The sequence below is a fragment of the Xenopus tropicalis genome, chromosome 7 (assembly GCF_000004195.4).
Source record: "Xenopus tropicalis strain Nigerian chromosome 7, UCB_Xtro_10.0, whole genome shotgun sequence".
In the NCBI taxonomy this organism is placed as follows: Eukaryota; Metazoa; Chordata; class Amphibia; order Anura; family Pipidae; genus Xenopus; species Xenopus tropicalis.
The window spans coordinates 94517211-94540470 of NC_030683.2; the positions used below are offsets into that span (position 1 = coordinate 94517211).

The following is a 23260-nucleotide window of genomic DNA, read 5'->3' on the forward strand; positions in this document are numbered from 1 at the left end:
CTTTTTATAATTGAGAGTGGCTCATGGGTAAAAAAGGTTGGGGATCCCTGCTCTATAAGGATCACTCTTTGGTCTCCTGGTCTATGTTTCAGGAGGTGTGTGTGGGGGATTGTGATTTTAATTGGTCGCATGCCCAGGGTCTTTAACTTAGTAGAACAGGGTTTCAAAAATATTCCATGAAAGCGGAAAAGTGTCAGGCCTGGGCTGGCAATCTGTGGGTTTTGACAAATGCCAGAGAGAGGCTGCTGTAAGATGCCATAAACAGTCACTACTTTTGGGTTGGTGGGGGGGACTGAGTAAGCTGCGACTATAAACACTTTGAAGCCATATAGAAGACATACAGAAAAGAAGGTCCAGCTTCAACATGCACTCTTCTTCTCTATGCACAAACTGACATCTTCCTCCAACCACTGCTATATTAAACACTGGGCCAGATTCAGAGAGAAGAAGTTATCTCATACTTTATCATTTTAAAACTCATGGACAGGATTCAATTAGGGGAGAGCTGTGTAACAGAGCTAGCATCACAGCCAGGAAGTAAAAAGCCTTTTGAAGATTTCCTCCCCTCACATTTAAACTACTTGCAGTTTGCATACTACAACAGTAAGTTCTTTTTATTTCACCTAGCAATAACAATGCTTAAATATGTATCCCGGAAGAGAATATCTTTTCCAGGAAGTATAAATGGTCTACTGTAACTGCAGATCAGTCCATTTAATGACAACAAAACGTTAATATAAAACTCACAACACTGGAAATGAAAGAATAACCTTATCACTAAAGTGAATTGCCAAACTTTGTGTCATGTGGTCTGCTTTGGCTGAGGACACTTTTCTGCTCCAGATTTACTTGTCTATACAATAAATATGTTCCCATCTCTGAAACAGTAGTAGAAAAGAAGATAAAGGCAGAGAGTAAGAAGGCAGCAGAAAAATGTGAAATTCAGAGAAAATGAGAGGGTATAAAATACAAAGCAAAGAGTAAAAGAATGTAGAAATAAATATCATAGCACTAGAAACAATAAAGCAGTTGTTTTGATGTTCTCCATTCAAATAATGATGGACATTTGCTAGGGATTAAGATATAACAGTTACATCATTAATTTAGGTCAATCAAATACAGCTCTTCATCAGGTTAAGTCACTCCAAATGATATCCTAAGTGATCCCCAAGCAGTGGCTCTTGAGTAAAATGTTGCTTTTTTTTTTTGTTTATTGGTTAGACAATTACAAGAATTGTTGAGAGAACAAGTAAATCCCAACAGGGAATAATAAAATACAGAATATAAACAAATTAGTAAAATGCACATTTCAAATCAATTTTACAGTTGGCAAAGGACTGAAAAAGTAATAATAGAATAACATAAATTACTAATAAACAGATTATTAAAATTTATACTAGAATATGCATAAATATAGGCTAGTAAAAGTTTGTAGGTATTCATGGAACTATGGTAAATAAAGTATTGAATCCAAATGCAAAATGTTCCTCACAACCCCTTTGGTGTTGCTCCCAGTGGCGTCAAAGTAGGTGCTAAATTTGTGGCTTGGAGGCAGGTTTTGGACGCAACCTGGAAGAGACCTTCTGCAGGCCAGCAGTCCACATGGGGCTACCAAAATAGCCAATCACATTCTACATTTTGCATCCTCAAGGAACTTTTTTCATAGTTTTATGGCTCATCAACTCTTTTTACATCTGAGTGTGACTTGGTTGGGGTTGGGGATCCCTACCCTAGAGCATACACACACAAACAGACATACATGTACATAACTAACAACAGATCTTGACTGTAGTCCTGAATGTTACATCTATCTAAGAAGGCATTCAAACCTGCATATAATGGAGCTTACCATTATTACCCTGCATGCCTGTCCAACCCCAATAAAGAGACAAAGCTATGTTTTTATAGTCAGTGCTTCCAAACAAGTAAATGCTTTAACAAAGGCTGGTACTGTATGGAGTTGGAGTTGAAAAGTTATCTACAAAAAAAATCTATCCTTCTCAATCAAGGGAAGGCCCACAGCACAATTCCCGTTGTTTATGGATGGCAAGCTAAATCTTCCAGTCAGTCTGCAATTAAATACTTATTTTTTTCAGCTAATAATTACACAAAAGCAATTGAATGTGCAAAATCCTACTTGCTATTCTTCCCTAATGATGAGGTTATGAATCAGAATTTGGCTTACTATGCTGCTGTTCTTGGCGAGGAAGAAGCAAAGTTGATAAATGCAAAAGAGGTAAGTCTCTTTAAAATATTTTATGCTGTGTGCCTGTTGCTTGTAAGGGCAAATGAAATAGCATTTCCTTCAGATCTTTTGTACAAAACAAGTAGGACTTCTAGATCAAATGCATGTAGATCATTTGGAGAAAATAATAAAATCCAGTACAGGAATGGGACCCATTATCCATAATGTGTGGGACCTAGGATACTTAGGGGCTGATTTACTAATCCACGAATCCGAATCCGAATGAGAAGAAATTCGGATTGGAAAACGAACATTTTGCGACTTTTTCGTATTTTTTGCGTTTTTTTCGTCGCCGTTACGACTTTCCCGTAAATTGTCGCGAATTTTTCGTAACCGGTACGACTTGCGTGAATTGTTGCGACTTTTTCATAGCCATTACAAATTTTGTGAATTGTCGCGACTTTTTCATTGCCATTATGACTTTCGAGAATTGTCGCGACTTTTTCATTGCCATTATGACTTTCGCGAATTATCGCAACTTTCGTATTGAGAGCTCGAAAAAGTCGCGACAATTCGCGAAAAAGTCGCAAAGTACCGATCATTACGAAAAAAACGCATTCGGACGCTTTTCGGACATTCGTGTATTAGTAAATGTGCCCCTAAGTCTTTCCGTTATTTGGATCTTCATGCCTTCAGTTTACTAAAAAAAATAATTTAAACATTAAATAAACCTAATAGGATTGTTTTGCCTTTAGTAAGGATTAATTATGTCTTAGTTGGGATAAAGTACATGGTATTGCTTTATTAATACAGAATAATTTGGAGCTATCAAAAGAACCAAAGTGGGGGCACTAAAGCATCTCAGTTAATGCAGCTATTACTACTTTTCTTCTTAATCTGCAGGGATTGCTACATAAATAAAGGCCGTGAGTGCCCTCCACTGTTTATATATGTGTGTATGTAATACTGTGATTGGCACTGCGTTTAAAAATGTCTCAGGCTAAACTTACTTTTCCTTTTTCAGAATATTAATAGTTATATTCAGCGCAGTCTGCTCGAGAAAGAACTGCTTTACTTTGCATATGACACCTTTGGAATTCCTTTTGTCGACCCAGTGAGTAACGGCAAATTGCATAATTGTGTCTGTAAATTGTAAATTACAAATCTGGAACAGATAAAAGGAGGTGGAGGAAAATCAGGACACTGTTTTATATGAGTTATCCAACAAATAAAGAAAATTAGGGGAAAATATGCAACAATAATATGGTTAATTAGGCAAAACCAAACGCAGGCAAACAACATTTTGATCATTTGGGTGGTAGTGACCTCTCACCTCCTTGAATTCTTGCCACCTGATGCAGTGTTAAATTGCTCTTCAATTTTTTTTGAGGTTTGATTAATCAGCCCCATAGTTTTGTGTGGGCTTGGCCAAATGTTTAACTACAGTGTAAGACATAACCCAAAAACACCCAGACTACGTGGTCTTCTTAACCGTGGTATTGATTTTTATGTTTTATGCAGATTCTTAATATATGTCTACTAGGGTGAGTTTGATACAGCAGTAAAGCTATTGGCCAGGGTTGCTGCATCTCTGATAGGAATTTCAAGAACTTTATTTAGATAATGGTCGCAGGCCACAATCTGCCTGTGTCACAATTTAGCCAGTAAAGTAAACATTCCTAGCATTCTGATTGTGTGCATTTAAAATGTTCATACCAACACCCTAAGAATGTAGCATTTTCTGTAAAGGTGGCCGTACAGGTTCAGATTTTAGTCTTCTTTCGGTGAATGTTTGGATATCGATTGTATGTTTAACTGCAACGATCTAAGACTGAAATTGTAAGATAAAGCCCTAATAATAATAATTTGGAGGATGTTCTGAATATGAAATAGTTGAGACAAATTGTAAGAAAATTACTTTCTGGAAGTGCATTGTAGCTCCCCCAAGGATATCTTCAGATACACAATACTTGCGTAGATTTTCTCATTATCCAACCGAAATTTTCTAACCTGTCCAATTGACTAAACGAGCAATCGTCATGGTGGGAAAATTATTGGGATGATAATTTGAAGCCCACAACAGTGTGTTTTGTATTTTTATATCGGTGCATGTATGGCCAGCTTAAGGGAGTGTGTAAGATCATTTTAAAAAGCCTGCTCTTAATCACACCCAGCAAAATAAAATGAATTATTTACTCCCTGAAATGCTGTGTGGGACTAGGACCTAGGTCTTGAGCCAGAGAGTAGAACATTGACAAACTATCGTTTACAATCTGATTGGATATAATTAGATTATTCTGTGGATAAGCATGTTCCCTCCTAGTAGTAGATTTAGAGTTTTATTTCTGCTGGATTCATCATCTCTTATAATGAGTTAGATGTTCGGCTTCTCTAAGCACTTGTGTTTTTTTCTAAATTATATCATCGGTATATCGCTAAAAGCCTTGGATATTGTTCATCTTGTCAATCAGCCAGGGGGAAGAATTTTGATTTGGGGGCACCATTGAATGTGCCCAAACATCGGCCGTAGGTTAATGCTGAATCATCAGATAGGGGTAGAATTCCTTTGTTTTTACCTGCATATCTGACAATCCAGCTCTTAAAGTTAGGGGAGTGGAGAAATGATCTTTCCTGCAACCAATGATTGTTATTGTAACATGTATAACCACCTTTACTGTCAGTTTATTTAAACATAACATAGATAACATGGTGTATCTCTCAGTTGTATTCCTTCTTGTTTTCAGGATAGCTGGACTCCATAAAATGTTGTGCCGAAAAGACTCAGAGAAAAACAAAAGTAAGAAATTAATTTACCGCTTTTATTAATAACTAATGTTTGAGGAACTGAGGAAGAGTAATTTATTAAGACAGGTATAGGTAACATTATGTTCCATTTTGCTGTCAAAGTGCTCCTGGAACCACCATTCCAAAAAAAAAAATAATATGTTTTTATTAGAAGGGGTGACTGCTCCCTTGGGCAATCCAGGTGGCTACTGGTGCCTACATGATCCCCCTATAATGTACCAAAGGTATGTGGGGAATCAAACAGAACCTGCAAATGCAATCCTAAGTTCATTGCTGGTTCTGCCAGTGAAGAGCAGTTTTATTTCAATAAAAGGTCAGTAGACATTTAGAAACTCTTGAAAACTTCTTGCTTCTCAATCAAGATATTGCATGAATCACTGCACTCTGGTATATTTCAAATGAAAACTGACACAATCCATTAAGAATTTAAGTTCAACGAGAAACCACCAAGTATTACCTTAAACAGCAAACAACAATTCCTTTTTGCAAATGGGTATTTAAAAACCTGTTGTTTTTGTACAAACCTCAGTTTCTTTTTAACCCCAGAAGAGCAATCAGTGTAGGTAACCATATTAGCATTTTAAGAGGGATACTGTTATTGTTTACAGTCCACAAAGATTTTTCTTCAATTTACAAATTGGTTTCTAACAATTCTTTAGGATGGAGAAGGAGACAGCAGCAAGAATTACTGAAGAGATTGGAAACCTGATGAAAGAAATTGAAACTCTTGTTGAAGAGAAGAATAAAGAAACATTAGATTTAACAAGGACAATACGAGAAGGTGAGGCTGCCTTCAGTGTTCTCTAGAACATATATACATATATATGTATATATATATATATATGTGTGTGTTCAGGAGAACACTAATTAATAGACTGAATATATAAATACATACACAACTTAGAGGGGCACACCAAACAATGTAGAAAACAGCTGCCTGGGTGCAAGAGAAATAGTACCAGATCTGGTTACTTGTGTGGCAGACCTGGGTATCACACAGTCTCTCATACACTCCGTGTCATTTGGTGGTTTTACCCCGGGTCATTTGTGACACACATTTTATCTGTGTCTCCACAACTCCTGTTTTCATCCTTTTTTCACTTTTCTGCCTTGTGCTTGTATATGAGGGACAGGGATAATAGCGATGTCAGCATATGTAGGACAAGTCACACTGGCAAATCAAGTTGTTGGATGAAGTCGTTAATTTGATTATGGCACAAGTATATTGCATAGTTGACCAATCGAAAGTCTCATTGCTCCCCAACAAGACTGGTCTTGAACAGGCTTCCATCCTGGAAGTTCTGTATCATATGGTACTTTTACAATGCCAGTTTTGTGAAGCATTATACCTTGGCAATAAGGGCTAATTGTTCTGAATTACCTACTGTGCCTTTGGGCACGTGTAAGCCCTGGGATTTCCCCGATGGTGCATGTGATCTTTTAGCGCAGTAACTCCAAATAATAACATAAGTGAAATAATATAAACCACTAAATGTGCCCTGAAGGACAGGTACTTAGGTCAGACCATAGAATCAGTTAACATGTGCTTACACAGTGAAAATAGCTTCTTGCAGCCCCAGGTGCACGCTGTTCCCACTGCCCGGGCAGATAAATACAAAAATGAAGAAAACAGCAGCACTCCGGTTGTTTTGAAAAATGTGAATCTTTACTTAAGTGCCAAAGACCATAATTACCAGTAGGGACCCTTGCACATACTAAGCAGAATAAAATAAATCAGTCTGGTGGATCTTGTTCGATGCCCCTTGGTCTGTCAGAAAATTATATGCTCTCCGTGCGCATTTTTTCCCATCTGCACACTTGGCTCTGTGTGACTGTAGCGATTGTCTTTGCTGACATTTAACTGGGTTCCCTTATACCTCTGTAGTATGGAATTATACATTTCCCTGCGGTTCTACTTGGCGGCAATAGGCTATGTATGCCCACTAATCTGTCTCTATGCACATATATGTGGGAAACTCATTAGTAAATGAGTAAATGCAAACATGGGTTCACAATTTTAGGCTCACAGAGACTTCTGGGAAATGTAGTATGGGCTCAGCACACAGGTTGCCATAGCAACAGAATGTTACTAAAAAGGAATTGTTTATTTTCTTGCTGTATTGTTTGTTAGTATGTCTGACTTTTGATAATAGCACAGTTCTTTATTATTCTTCATTATTCCTCATTATGTTTTGTTTTTGTTACCGTATATACTCGAGTATAAGCCGATCCGAATATAAGCCGAGGTACCTAATTTTACCTAAGAAAACTGGAAAAACCTATTGACTCAAGTATCAGCCTAGGGTGGGAAATGCAGCAGCTTCTGCTAAGTTTCAATAATCAAATAAATAACAGATAAATAAATAGATAACTTTAGGGAAAGAAAAATGCTAAAGCAGCAGACAAAAGCAAGTTTGGGAACGCTAAGGAAGCTGCCATATTAATTATCAAGTACTTGGACCCCAGTGTACAAGTCCCACCACAGTACTACAATAGTAGTTACAAGGGCAAAATAATTCTTGATGCTGGACTTAATACAAATTTAATTTTTGTAAATAACAAGTTATTGTAGCAATTACTTACTCTGGCTCGTTGTGCAGATGGATGTGCATACCTCCCTCCCTCCACTTGTGTTTGTGCATACATACCTTCCCCCTACCTCCCTCCCTCCCTCCACTTGTGTCTTGTGTGTCTTCATGTACTTGTGTAAGTAGGAGTAGTATTTGGTCAGACCAGAAACTCACTATAGACCGTATCCTTTATCCCTTTTTTTTAACTGTCTCCTTAACCCTTTCACTGCCAGCCGATTTGTCCCAAAATTGAACATCTACTGCCAATCCATTTTTAGACATTTTGCACTCATTACATTTGCTTCAGTTTCTTGACAAGAAAACCTACATGAAATAAAGCATGTTAAATACCGTTTTTTCCCGAACGAATTGGGCTTGAACATTGTAATAAAATTTTGTACTTTTTCTGGAGATTTAACACATTTTTTGAGTGAAATATGTTAAAAAAAAGTGAAATAAAGAAAAAAGTATTTATATTTTGTGGTTTTTTTTCCAAGAACGATTACATTAACTTACAAAAATGTTACTGTTTGTAAAAGCCCCGATTCTGCTGAATCCAAAAAAACCAAATATGTATTGGTAACCCACTTTTCTTGTTCAGAAGTCACACATTTTTAGAAACTGCACACCTCTATCTTTTTAGTTGTGGTGTAGTTTTTGCTCTAAATGCAGCTCCTGTCGTACAGATACCGTAAAAACATATACCATATTTTTAATTTTTTTTTTATTTTTTCTGAAACACTATCACACTCACAAAGTCCAAAGTAAATTTGAGAATAAAACACCAATGCTATTCAGCAGCACTATTCTTGCTTTCCTGCATTCAGAATTGTAGACGCAGTTCTCTGTAGAAGTTTGCGGTTTGGCCTGAAATAAAGAAAAAAAAATCCAAAGTTAGATTTCTCCCCGAAATTGCAATAACAACGAAATAAAACCACTAAAATATCAATCTGCAACTTGTAAACACCCCCTTACCTGTGAAATACCCCCACAAACTATATGTTTTCTGGAAGTGCACACCTGTAGCTATTCAGCAGCGCCATTCTTGCTTTCCTGCATGCAGAATTGTCGACACAGTTCTCCATAGAAGTTTGCGGTTTGGCCTGAAATAAAGAAAAAAAAAAAAGATCCAAAGTTAGATTTCTCCCCAAAATTGCAATAACAACTAAAAAAACCTGCCTAATTTAGCCCCAAAATATATTCTATTTACCTTTATCTGTTTAGTTGAACATCTTTTGACTGTATAGTTTCATCTGTATTCCTGCGAATCTTCGGTTGATGCGGGGCGGTGGTGGAAGGGAGTCATTGCCCCAACCATGGGCTCCTCAAGAGCACTAACCGTGCTACTACTACACAATACAGTGCAGCAGCCTCTTCGACCAAGAACAACTTTCTGGCCATGTTGCCAACAAAATATTTTCAAAACTAATATAACACCCGAGTCCAAATGCTCCCAATCAGTCACACAAAAAATGGAGTAAATCACAATATGATCAGAAGCCAGAAAAATCTAACAGCTATGCAAACACAAACTACAGCAACACAGGCAAGGCAGAGACTAGAAAAAAAACAGATAAGATAAACAAATCTGGCAAGGCAACCCCCACCCCTCCCTTGAACTCTAGACCTCCCTAAAAAAAAATACAACCAAGGACAATGAAGAGCAAGAACAATCAGGAACAATCCGGAACAAGCAAAAAAAAAGCAAAAGCCAGTAGACGAGCATTAATACAAATAAAGATGCAATTAAAGTCACTGAATATACAAAAAAGTGATTATGAACTAATTACTATTGAAGTCAAAGTAACACAAGCAAAGTTCTGTAAAATAACCAAGAACAATCAATAAGCAAGAACAGTAAATGAACAGCAACACAAATCTAAAAATGCAATGAAACCACTGACTAATGCAATAAAATGCAAGAAAAGAAATGCAAGCTCCAGGTAACACAGTAATATAACTAATCAAAAGTACAACGCAGAACTGGAAACTCAGAAAATCACTAGAAAATCAAAGAAAAATGTGATTATGCCGTGTGACTTGATTGACTTTATCATGGTTACTTCACCACGACCATTTGTTAAATAAATGATAAAAAAAGAGAAAGCAAATATCTGCCTGTACACTAGTAAAACCTAAAATGTCACCCAGAAATACATATAGCCATAGCAACTGCCCTGAAAGGGTAGCTAATGAGGTGTCAGTAAAAAAAAAACCTTGTGGCATCAGCAGGGGAGATGAAATCATCCGCAGGCAAGATGAAACATCATGATCATCACGCGCCACAAATTTTTAGGGGCCCAGTCTGTCACTTAACACCTCAGTTGGCTATACATAACCTAACATAACATTTTAGGTAAGGAAACACCCAAACTACACTCTGCAAAATAAATTTTTTTGCAAATGCAATAAAATGCAAGAAAAGAAATGCAAAATCAAGGTAACACAAGTGATATAACTAATCAAAAGTACAACGCAGAACTGGAAACTCAGAAAATCACTAAAGAATCAAAGAAAAATGTGATTATGCCGTGTGACTTGCGTGACTTTATCATGGTTACGTCACCATGACCATTTGTTAAATAAATCATAAAAAAAGAGAAAGCAAATATCTTCCATTTGGCTATGAGGTAGATTCCTCTCTATCTCCTTTTGCAGAGTCACTCATGGTTACTTCACCATGACCCTTTGTTAAATAAATAATAAAAAAAAGAAAGCAAATATCTGCCATTTGGCTATGGGATAGATTCCTCTCTATCTCCTTTTGCAGAGTCACTTATGGTTACTTCACCATGACCCTTTGTTAAATAAATAATAAAAAAAAAACTTAAAAAAAATTAAATAAAATGAGAAAGCAAATATCTGCCATTTGGCTATGAGATAGATTCCTCTCTATCTCCTTTTGCAGAGTCACTCATGGTTACTTCACCATGACCCTTTGTTAAATAAATAATAAAAAAAAAAGATTAAAAAAAATAAAATAAAATAAGAAAGCAAATATCTGCCATTTGACTATGGGATAGATTCTTCTCTATCTCCTTTTGCAGAGTCACTCATGGTTACTTCACCATGAACCTTTGTTAAATAAATAATAAAAAAAAAAGATTAAAAAAAATAAAATAAAAAGAGAAAGCAAATATCTGCCATTTGGCTATGGGATAGATTCCTCTCTATCTCCTTTTGCAGAGTCACTCATGGTTACTTCACCATGACCCTTTGTTAAATAAATAAAAAGAAAGCAAATATCTGCCATTTGGCTATGGGATAGATTCCTCTCTATCTCCTTTTGCAGAGTCACTCATGGTTACTTCACCATGACCCTTTGTTAAATAAATAATAATAAAAAAAACTAAAAAAAAAATAAAATAAAAAAAGAAAGCAAATATCTGCCATTTGGCTATGGGATAGATTCCTCTCTATCTCCTTTTGCAGAGTCACTCATGGTTACTTCACCATGACCCTTTGTTAAATAAATAATAAAAAAAAAGAAAGCAAATATCTGCCATTTGGCTATGGGATAGATTCCTCTCTATCTCTTTTTGCAGAGTCACTCATGGTTACTTCACCATGACCCTTTGTTAAATAAATAATAAAAAAAAAGAAAGCAAATATCTGCCATTTGGCTATGGGATAGATTCCTCTCTATCTCCTTTTGCAGAGTCACTCATGGTTACTTCACCATGACCCTTTGTTAAATAAATAATATAAAAAAAAGATTAAAAAGTCACTCATGCTTTAGTAGTAGAAGGCCTTCTACTCTAATCTTGAGTTAAATAGCTCTTGCGATCATGAATCTGATATGGTGGGTAGCCATAGTGAATGGATATTTCTAAATCCCGCTGCCGCAGTTTAAAATATTGTTTTTTGCCCAGGGCGGTGTATTTGCATGCCTCCCTCCTCTCCTGCTGCATTTTTTTCTTTAGGTTGTCAATCTCCACTCTGGTCTGTATTGGCTCAGTCACTTTGATATTTGATTTTTTGCAGTTTGATGCTTCATCAAGAACAGAGGAGCCTGCCTCTTTCTTTCTTCTCTTCAGGCTCACTGTTTCTACACTGCTGCTGTTGTTATCTAGCTTGTGTTTTTGCTTTACCCACTGATCTTTCTTCAGCTCGATCTTACTCTGATCGTCTAGTAAAGCTCCTGAATAGGTTTTATTTGGCCCACTCACATTTGATTGTTCTTGAGTCTGGGCTTTTTGAATGGTGCAGTCTGCTGAGGAAAGATCCCCTGGATCAGGCATTATTGGATTTGTTAAAGCAGTTTTCTCAATAGCTGAACTGCCATCAGTAGCTGGAGTGTGGGTGCCAGGAAACTGACCAGTGATTTGGTTATTCCCGCCCATAGGCTGCATACCGACACTGGCTAAGGATGGATGCTGGAGTGTTTGGCTGTACCAGATATCCATTGCCCTAGCATATTGTGCTGCAGCGCTTGCCATGTGTGAATAGTAAGCATGGTTGTAAGCTTCCATGGTTTGTATACAATTATAAAATGCTCCATAATTTGCCTGCCTGTAGCAGTGTACAGGTAAGGGATGATATACCAGTGACATGCCTATTGGTTCTTGCCCTGGAAGCCAGTTATATCTTTGGTTCTCAGGTCTGTATATCCAGGGATAACTGTCTGCAGTACTGAACGTACTGGTCCATTGAGGACAAGCAGAATATGGATGCCAATTATCTGGAAATAATAAAGATCAGAGTTAAACATCTGCCTTAACCAATTGTAGCCATATAGCATGTGAACATCTACATTTCTATATTCATTCTCACTATTCCAAAAGGGGAAATGATAAGGATAAACATTGCCCAGGCTGTAGATGAACAAAGCAAATGCCCCTGGAGCCCAAAAATGGCATCTGTTGTGCCTTGTAATGTGACTGAGGCGCAAGGGGCAGTACAGTGAGCTTGAAGGGTTGAGCTTTTCTCTTGCTTTAGTGGACCTTAAAAAATGTATATATATTCAATAGAAGACTCTAAATAGTAAACCTACCTCCCATGATTTGATTGGGTTGCGCTATAGTACTGAAGAATGCCCTGGAAAGATTTCTCCTGTTGCTTCAAGAGATGTCTTCAGATACGACAGTTAAGTCCAACTGACACTTCTCAGGCATACCCTCAGTCTGGCTGGGTGATGTCACAGCGGCTGTGCATGTGACATTTGATGTCCCAAAGTAGCAACGACAAACTGTATGAAAGTTTCTCTTTGTTGTAAACAACTTCCAGCACACAACTTATTTCTGTTTTACTGTGTTTTGGTACCCTTATACAACAGAGTAGAATGGATGCATTGCTCTAAATGTGCTATATTAATGGCCAGTCTGTCATATATTCTGCAGACCCTGAGTGTAATAGAGTTTGTTGGTGCTGTCAAAACAGTTGCTGCTTTTCTTAAAAGGACCACATTTACCTGTATACAACTTTTTAACATCAGTAAAATAAATACATTTTGGTATTACTTAATTTTAATAAAATGAATGTTACAAATCACTTTAAGCACTTGCAAAAGAAGATAGATACTCATAGTGAGCACTTATAAGAAATTAAAATATATATTAAAAAACAGTTAAGGAAAGATTGTGTGAAATCCATATTCCCAAGGCCAAGTGGAGTCAGTGTACCCAATAATAAATGAATCCGTCTAGCCCCTTTTTTGAGAAATTCTTTCAACATATCAATTCCACAGCGTAACTTTGCAACACCATTAACAGTCTGATTTCTTAATTGATCCACCCCATGATTTTTTCCCGCAAACTGACAGGCCATCTCGTATGGTGGATTGTTAATAGTCCAGGGATCTGGACATTTATTGTTGAACAATATAGGTATCACTTCTACGATACTTTTGTATTTGTTTGTTTTGTATTTTGTTATTATAGCTGAGTGCGGTGATTATTACTGAATCTCGGCCTGTGGCACTTTGTTCTGTGCATCGAGTGGTGTTGCTGCTGCCCTCTCTGGGCAGAGCAGTTGGACTGTTAATGCTGATGCTAAAGGTTCTGTTGGAGGGCTATTGCATATCCATTCTTATGTTTCTAAATGTCACATTATAACCAACTATTGGTGCCATACCCAGGTTATTCTTCTAACCATTGTATACTTGCTACCCAATTAATAACTCAAAAACCCAGAACAATCTGTTGCCATTTCTCTTATAAATCTCAGCCTTGTGTGACATATTTTGGTGGGCCAGAATATCCTAAGAGACCATCACAGAATCACCCAGACTAAAATGGAGAAAGCACTGGCTGAAATATGTTTGCCCATTTTATGGGGGCTCTGCTGCAACAAAGAATCTGATCCCACTGGAAAGAGACTGTTGACGAGTCTCTTGTCAGTGTGACAGTATGGTGTTTCGGTCTCGGGATGTGCCAGTTGCACAGCAGGTACGATAACATTGTTGATAGGTTATGCTGTCCGCATTGTTATCATATTGTCATAGCTGTGCCTGATAGTGTTGCCTTCACTTTAATTTACAGTGGCTTGCAAAAGTATTCAGCCCCCTTAAACTTTTCCACATTTTGTCACATTACAGCCACAAACATGAATCAATTTTATTGGAATTCCACGTGAAAGACCAATACAAAGTGGTGTACACATGAGAAGTGGAAGGAAAATCATACATGATTCCAAACATTTTTTACAAATAAATAACTGCAAAGTGGGGTGTGCGTAATTATTCAGCCCCCTTTGGTCTGAGTGCAGTCAGTTGCCCATAGACATTGCCTGATGAGTGCTAATGACTAAATAGAGTGCACCTGTGTGTAATCTAATGTCAGTACAAATACAGCTGCTCTGTGACGGCCTTAGAGGTTGTCTAAGAGAATATTGGGAGCAACAACACCATGAAGTCCAAAGAACACACCAGACAGGTCAGGGATAAAGTTATTGAGAAATTTAAAGCAGGCTTAGGCTACAAAAAGATTTCCAAAGCCTTGAACATCCCACGGAGCACTGTTCAAGCGATCATTCAGAAATGGAAGGAGTATGGCGCAACTGTAACCCTACCAAGACAAGGCCGTCCACCTAAACTCACAGGCCGAACAAGGAGAGCGCTGATCAGAAATGCAGCCAAGAGGCCCATGCTGACTCTGGACGAGCTGCAGAGATCTACAGCTCAGGTGGGGGAATCTGTCCATAGGACAACTAATAGTCGTGCACTGCACAAAGTTGGCCTTTATGGAAGAGTGGCAAGAAGAAAGCCATTGTTAACAGAAAACCATAAGAAGTCCCGTTTGCAGTTTGCCACAAGCCATGTGGGGGACACAGCAAACATGTGGAAGAAGGTGCTCTGGTCAGATGAGACCAAAATGGAACTTTTTGGCCAAAATGCAAAACGCTATGTGTGGCGGAAAACTAACACTGCACATCACTCTGAACACACCATCCCCACTGTCACATATGGGGGGGCAGCATCATGCTCTGGGGGTGCTTCTCTTCAGCAGGGACAGGGAAGCTGGTCAGAGTTGGTGGGAAGATTGATGGAGCCAAATACAGGGCAATCTTGGAAGAAAACCTCTTGGAGTCTGCAAAAGACTTGAGACTGGGGCGGAGCTTAACCTTCCAGCAGGACAACGACCCTAAACATAAAGCCAGGGCAACAATGGAATGGTTTAAAACAAAACATTTCCATGTGTTAGAATGGCCCAGTCAAAGTCCAGATCTAAATCCAATGGAGAATCTGTGGCAAGATCTGAAAACTGCTGTTCCCAAAGGCTGTCCATCTAATCTGACTGAGCTGGAGCTGTTTTGCAAAGAAGAATGGGCAAAGATTTCAGTCTCTAGATGTGCAAAGCTGGTAGAGACATACCCTAAAAGACTGGCAGCTGTAATTGCAGCAAGAGGTGGTTCTACAAAGTATTGACTCAGGGGGCTGAATAATTACGCACACCCCACTTTGCAGTTATTTATTTGTAAAAAATGTTTGGAATCATGTATGATTTTCCTTCCACTTCTCACATGTACACAACTTTGTATTGGTCTTTCATGTGGAATTCCAATAAAATTGATTCATATTTGTGGCTGTAATATGACAAAATGTGGAAAAGTTCAAGGGGGCCGAATACTTTTGCAAGCCACTGTAAGTAATGGGATGTTGTGGCTTTAGAACATGCTGTTTATAAGGTTTGTTATTGAATGAATTTTGTTATTAAAAATTTAAAAAATAACAATAAAACCATCTTCTCTTTAGTGTTATACATTTAAGGGGCTGATGGGCTATGCTTTTTCTTACAGTATTTCTAAAATTAGGCCTCTGTTCTGTTTCAGGCAGCCGCTTCAGCTGGTGATGGGTACCGTGGCACAACCTCCCCTCATACTCCAAATGAAAAGTTTCATGGCGTTACTGTGTACAAAGCACTTAAGGTTTGTTTTGAACTGCTTGTGTTTTCTCAGCTACGCAAAATGTGTTACATAACAGAAAGAAAGAGTGGCTGTATGACTTGTGGCTTGTATCCTAGGGCAAGAATAGAGAAAACAGAGCTAGTAATGTGTAACAGAGGAAAATGAATAAGGTGCAGACAGAGTTTTTTGCCAGTTAGTAAGATAGGTTGTATTTTGCACAATCATGGCCTGTATGGTACTTCATGGTAGTCCATTAAAATGGGCTGCTGGTTGATGAACTTGACCAGACACTGTAGGGGATGCTTCTATGGAACAATCAGGGGGTTAGTAGTTTCCTGTATGCAGAAAATGAGAGGTAGGTAGGCCAGTCGAGGGTTCCCATACACGGGCAGATAAGCTGCCAAATGGTCTGAAGTGCTTGAATCGCAACTAAAATCTGCCTGTGTATGGCCACCTTTACATGTGGTGTATGCATTTCCAGTTAAATGTGTCTCTGTGCTAACCCCCAGCCACACCTCTAAACATTAACGTTAGATATCTTGCATGTTATAAGTCAAAAATCTTTATTTGAATTTAAAAGTGGACTTCTGCATGATCCTGTGTCAGTTGTATTGGTCAATAAGCACAGATATCCATTAGTCAAATCTTTATTGTGTTGTTTTCAGCTGGGGCAAGAGGGAAAGGTCCCTTTAAGCAGCGCACTCTTATACTATAATGTTACCGATAAAGTAAGAAGAGTGGTAGAGTCATACTTTCGACTGGACAGCCCACTCTACTTCTCATACTCCCACCTCGTCTGCCGAACTGCTGTTGAAGGTAAAATAAAACTATTCACCTTTATTCCTTTGTTGGTATGGTGACAGTGTTTTATTAAATTAGCTTTTTATTTAGGTCAGAATGTTAAGAAACCAACATTTAGTTACATACTGTCTATCTGTCTTAATATCATATGAAGGTGAGCATCCATTTAAAATTTTTTATAATTTTGCAAGTCAACATTTGTGTTTCAACATTTGTGTTTCTCAAGACATATTGCCAATAATAATGCTTACTAACAACTACACAATTTAAAACTTGACCCAAGATTGGGTTTGAAGGCCCAGACTCCAAGTTTAACCCTTTCAGTCCTCTCCCTTAAAGGCAAGGTAAATTCAAACCTACACCCTGAAGCCAAACATTTCTTAAATACATAATCCTACAACATGTTGGTACATTGCAATTGATCACATCCCTAGTACCAAGATATGGGAGTGACAGATCACATCTATTACTGCAATATCAGACCTTCTGGATAAAGAAGCAACTGTTTCAACTAAGGGTTAATGAATTGGTGGTTATGGTTATGTATTCATTATTATATGAATATGTATGTATACTTTGGAGTAATGTTGTACTGATGGTTGTGTGGCTTAATGCTCCATATGACCTATCTGGTCCGCTTTCAGGGTGTAGGTTTGAATTTACCTTGCCTTTAAGGGAGTGAACTGGACCTTGGGCCTTGAAACCTAATTTTGGTTAAGATGGGTGTGGTTTTACTGGGTTTTAAATTGTAAATTTGTTAGTAAGCATTGTTACTGCCAATATGTCTTGAGGTGTAAAAAATTACTGAAACATTGACTTTATTATGAATTAATAAAAGACTTTTTAATGGGGCGTGCACCTTCCTTCAATATTTATCTATGATACACAACTTTGGTGCAGCACCTGAAATTTAAATGTTTATGATTCTTCTGGAGGTAAGTGCAGGCTGCTTGAAATTGTATCTACAGTTTGGTCATTTCCCTATGAGACCAAACTGTAAATTGTAAATGCTATATCCGTGCTATTTATAACTGAAAGGGACCAGTGTTGCCATCCCTCTCCTGCCACTGCTGCTCTCATCCATGGGTGCTCGGATCCATCACAGCTGGAAACAGGAACCGAACATACCCTGTAAAGAGGAAGGGGCTGGAGAGACAGCTGGAGGGAGTGAGCAGCAGGACAGGAGAGTGGGCTGAATGGTAAGGTGGGCGCCGGCAAAAGAGTAGCTGACAGAAAGGTGGGAGTAAGTCAAGCTAAAAAGATAAGCAGAAGGAGCAGTGGTGGAGGAGATGGAGGGTAAAGAAATGGACACAAAATGAATGGACGGGAGGGAAGGAACAGTTGTGTGTATCCAGTGTCGGACTGGCCCACCAGGATACCAGGAAAACTCCCGGTGGGCCCAGGTGTCAATGGGCCCTCTTGCTTCTAACTATTTAGCCTATTTCATGGTCATTCCCTATTTTAGTATGGGACAAGAAAACTTTGATAGATGGAAGAATAGAGTATAGTATGTAAAGAAAAGAGACTAGGATAATAAAGGGTCTGAGGGAGGAGAGGAGGAATTAAAGTTTTGAGAGTGGGCCCATGGTCCAGGGTTTCCTGGTGGGCCCCTGCCATCTCAGTCCGACACTGTGTGTATCCACTTATGAGCATAAATGTTTAGTCAGGCAGTGTTACAGGGGCTTCCTTGAGTGGATTTTAGAAATATTGGAGGCTTCAGGCTGCAAGGAATGGAGAATTCATATAACCCAACAATTTCCATTACTGAAATATTTTTGTTTTGTGTTACAGAGAAACAGGAGGGAAGAAAGGATTTAAGTCATCCTGTGCATGTTGACAATTGCATTCTAAATGCAGAAGCAAATATGTGTATAAAGGAACATCCAGCTTATACTTTCCGTGATTACAGGTACATGTGGGATATGACCATACACCCATTACCTTGCCATACACAATAACACGGAATGCCAGTTCTGAATGTCCTTTTTCAGCTGATAGGGGGGAGTTGTGTTCCCACTGCAAATATTTTCAATAAAAGCAGGGGGTTCAGGAAGGGTTGGACCAAACATTTCAAACAGAGCAGAGGCATGCTGGTAGCTTTACAGGAGCTCTAGAAAATGGCATCAAGAAGCAGATTAAAGTGGATAATTAGTACTTGTTTCTTGAAATTTTTACAGAATTAGTAATAGGTTTATATGGAAAAGTTGTTTCCTGTTAACTCTAGAAGATAAAAAATAGGGCTTGCATAATTAGGCTATAGATCCCTTTTAAAACCTACTTTTTTCCTACCTATGCATTTTCAGATTTAAAAATATTTATAAACGTTTTTCTTTTTGTCATAGTGTCACTGTGTGCAGATCTAAATTTCTGCATAAAATTCAATATAATAGCTGGGTAGGCACAATGTATATATTTTGCTTGTACTGTGTCGAAGATCAGACCATACACTGGCAGCCCATTTACTAACTGCGCGTGCAAGTCATAACATGGATTCACCATCATATTTTCCTTTTCTTATAGCGCCATACTATATCTAAATGGGGATTTTGAAGGAGGAAATTTTATTTTTACAGAACTTGATGCAAAGACAATAACTGTAAGTATTTTGCTCCTCCCTGTTTAATGCAGATATTGGTTCTGTTCACTAAACCCTGCCCTTTTTTGTTTCTTATTAATCCATAGTCCTTCAAACCACTGCCAAGGCAAGCAGTATCTGTGAGCCGGCCAGCTGGTCTGTGCGCTTAACTATCACACTGGGCTGGCAGGTTGTTTTAGAGTTATTGTGGCCACACAAAAGCCAATAAAAATGGTCTTTCCAATGGAGTCCACAGTCCACAGTTTATTGGCCAATATATGTGGACCTCCCAGTTGTTTTGATCCTGGTGGGGAAAATTTTAATCTTGGACCCAAGGAAAGGCCATGGCTCACATGGATGAGGTTATGGCTTGATCGGAAATAACTGGGTGTTTCTTGGGCAGATTAGGGGAATACCCTGTATTGACCCTTTTTTAATTTTCAAAGCATGGGAGGAATGCTGTCCTTTTAAAGGATTTAGATATTTACAAGTATACATTTTACCTGCACCCAGACATGTTGTGGTTTTTTTGGTGTGTGCTCCTCCATGCTCCACAAGTTTATAGATTTAGATTTTATTTAAGATTTAATCAGTTTGGCATGGGTATAGATTTGAATGCCTTCTATTTTTTCTTTTAAATGTGGATTTTATTCAATCAGACCTATATGCTGTTTCTAGGCTGAAGTGAGACCACAGTGCGGGCGAATGGTGGGATTCTCATCTGGAGAAGAAAATCCTCACGGAGTAAATGCCGTCACTAAAGGCCAGCGGTGCGCTGTTGCCTTATGGTTCACTCTAGATCCCCGTCATAACGAGAGGGTAAATTAATAGCAGGATTATGCTGCTTTGTTTGTTTTAGGCATTATAGCACAAAGGTGCTATTTTAATTATGCACATTATATATAATTATGACAGTGAGTAACCTCATCCCAAGGTACAAATGATACACTGCCCTTCAAGTACCTGATTTAAAGTTAACTAACATTTCTACTGAGTACATTCACAGACGTTGTGCAAGTGATACACTATTACATTATATACAGAAGAAGGAAAAACAGTATTATTAGCATGGGCTAAATTTGTATTTTGTGTTTAAGCCCAAACCCAATACTTGTCTGGGTTACACAGCTGAGTATTATGCAAATCACTCTGGAACATTTAAACTGCATTATTCTAGTGGTGCCCACACTGTGAATACTTGGTAGGCCATTCTGTAGGTAGCCATATTGTGTTTGCACCTCTTGCAGATAAAACATATTTGTCACATTAACCCTGGTCCCTGTCATACACACACAGCCTGCAGTGGGTCGGATACCAGCAGGTTACCCACAGAAAAGCAGGTAACCTGCTTGTGGCTACAAATTAATTTATAAAGTAAACAATGCAAGTTACAAACATGAAGTACCACTAGTTTCAAGTCTCAGATCATGATACTAAACTAAAAACTATGACACAACCTGTGTGCCACAAAGTGTAAAACTCAGTGAAGGGGCTCAATCAAACAGTGATGTAGGTTTCACCAGGCCCACTTCAATAAGCACCATGTAAAACTAAAAAAAACCACTGGAGAGCCAAATGCCTTCTATGTTGTTTATTGGTTTAGAAATGCATAACACATGCATCTATAAACCAATAAACAACACAGAACGCATTTGGCTCTCTAGTGGATTTTTTATTTTTACATAAACTAAAAACTAGCAGTGCAAATTTATAATTATTAGACATGGTACCGGATGCCTAGATATATGGCACTGCTTGTTATCAACTCTATAAAGAAACCTCATTCTCAGGGTATTGGTACTTGGATCTAAAAAATAACAAAAGTGGTATAAAGGTGATACCTTTATTGGCTAACTAAGATAACCATAGCAAGCTTTCAGAACATTTTAGTTCCTTTTGCAAGCTGATTACGGTACATCACCTTTTCCTGTATCTACTTGGATCTGTGATCCCATTGAAAGCTCAGTGACCAAAAAACTTGAAATGCTAGGATTTGGCCCTCTAGAAATGAATGAGTGTCTAAGCAGTAATCTACTGAAACAAAAGTGCACTGGAAGGGAGCAGGCAACTATCATTCAACTGTGTTGGAGGACCAGTTCTGAAAATGTTCCCCTCTGTCCCTCCCAAGCTTGGGAATGCCTGGTGTACCATAATGTTACAAGGCACTGAAAGCTTCCCCTCTGCCTTCTTCATTTTTATAGTGCAGCTCCTGAAACACACACACCACTGACAGGCAAAAATCAACCAAAAGATTTAGCAGTTTTGTTTCTTATGTTGTTTTTGTTGTTATTTTAGGAAAGAGTTCAAGCTGATGACTTGATAAAAATGCTCCTTAGTCCAGAGGCAGATCTGTCCCAGGAGGAGGCACAACAAACAGCAGAACCACTTTCTCTAGGGGAAGCCAATCTGAGACAGTCTGGCTCAGAATCACCATCAGATACTACAGATTCAGTTGCTGCAGAAAGCACAGACTCTTCTATAGAACACGTGCGCGGACCACCTGTGGACTCCAAACCCAAGACAGAATTATAACATTAATGTGGGACTTTTGGTTGTGCCTCGGAGACTGCTCTGAACCAGGGAGATAACATTTCCAAAAAAAGTTTAATGAAAAACCAAAGCATAACGTTAATGTTTTTCATTTTGTTTTTAATCATTCCTGGAAGAAAAGCACAACGGCAGAGATGACTCATGAGTCATGAATGTTGCATGTACAAATTTATAAAGAGTTTTCAATTCCAAGAGGCAGTTCGTGCTAGAACCTAACAGTGTGCATTCTGGCTTGCAACTTGCATCTTTTTCTTTTTTTACAGGAGGAAGTTTTTCTGTTTTTAAACCAGGCCCTGCAGTCCCATGCAATAAGTGGATACCAAGGGGAAATATCTAGTTTGCTTGTTGTTTCCACTTGTTTACAAGAATGGGTGACAGTTATGATGGAATACCTAATTTTTTGCCTTGATCCTTTCATGGAAAATAGATACTGAACTTTTAATATCGAACATTAGAAAAAATGACCAATTGGGCTCAAAATATTTTTAAATGAATTTTGAAGGCAGAATTTCTTTGTGTCCTGATGTTTTTGTTGCAGAGATATTCAGTCAACTGTAGTTTCAGTGAACAGTGTAATAATCTAGGACCTACACTGGTTGTGTATTTATTTGGAGCCGGTCTTGCAGAATAGCCTGTGTTTGCAAAACAACCAAGTGTGAGTTTTTCATGTTACACTGTTCCACATGGTTTGTATGTTTATGTGGTTGCGGAATGATTGAGAGAAATTGGTCAATGTGCTATTTTATGACTTGAAACTGTGGCTCATATAAATAAAAACTGGCAATGTTTGGGGTATAGAGGATGTCTTCTACACTTGGCTGCTATTATTTACAGTGATTTTTTTTCTATGCAGGCTAATTGTTTCTTCCAGGATGTGACACCCTTGCAGGAGGGGGGGATCTGCGACAGATGAGATTCAATGATGATAAATATAAGTTCTTATGTTTCAGATTTAAAATATGCAAGCCACCTACATTTTTAATGGGACTATGTTTGGACAGTAACTGTTTATAAACTGCTGTAGCAAGCAATCGCAATGAGCAGCTTGAAGCTGGTAAGAATATGTAGAATATATGGAGAGTATTCAGTGCTGTTTTAGTCTCCAAGATATTTATGGAATAGAAAATGGCCAAAGAAGAGTAACTAAGCTAATAAATGGCATGGGAAGTCTCAGTTATGAGGGAATGCAGGACAAGTTAGCATTGTTTACATCATAGGGTGAAAGAGCTCCTACAGTCTCCAACATATTTTACGCAATCTGTGAGCTTCCTTAGAAAATTCTGCTTATACTCTAAATACTGTAATTCTAATGATTTATTAAATTTGGTCTTTTAAGGTGGCCATACATGTGGCAATTCTGACCTTTCCAGCGACCAACGGTCGCAAGAAAGATCGTTCGTTTCCCCCACTGACGTTTATGACTGATTTGTC

General features: G+C 38.3%; 1 protein-coding gene across 1 annotated transcript; it reads left to right on the plus strand.

Annotated features, from left to right (window-relative positions):
• The first annotated feature begins 475 nt into the window (after positions 1–475).
• On the plus strand, positions 476–22621 carry LOC101734646 (prolyl 3-hydroxylase 1-like). Its single transcript, XM_031906508.1, is given in 11 exon segments — positions 476–603; positions 2097–2236; positions 3210–3299; positions 4930–4982; positions 5650–5788; positions 15829–15924; positions 16569–16719; positions 18496–18613; positions 19225–19300; positions 19958–20098; positions 21575–22621. Coding segments are annotated over 11 exon segments (1365 nt in total). The 5' UTR covers positions 476–479; the 3' UTR covers positions 21812–22621.
• The last annotated feature ends 639 nt before the right edge of the window (positions 22622–23260 follow it).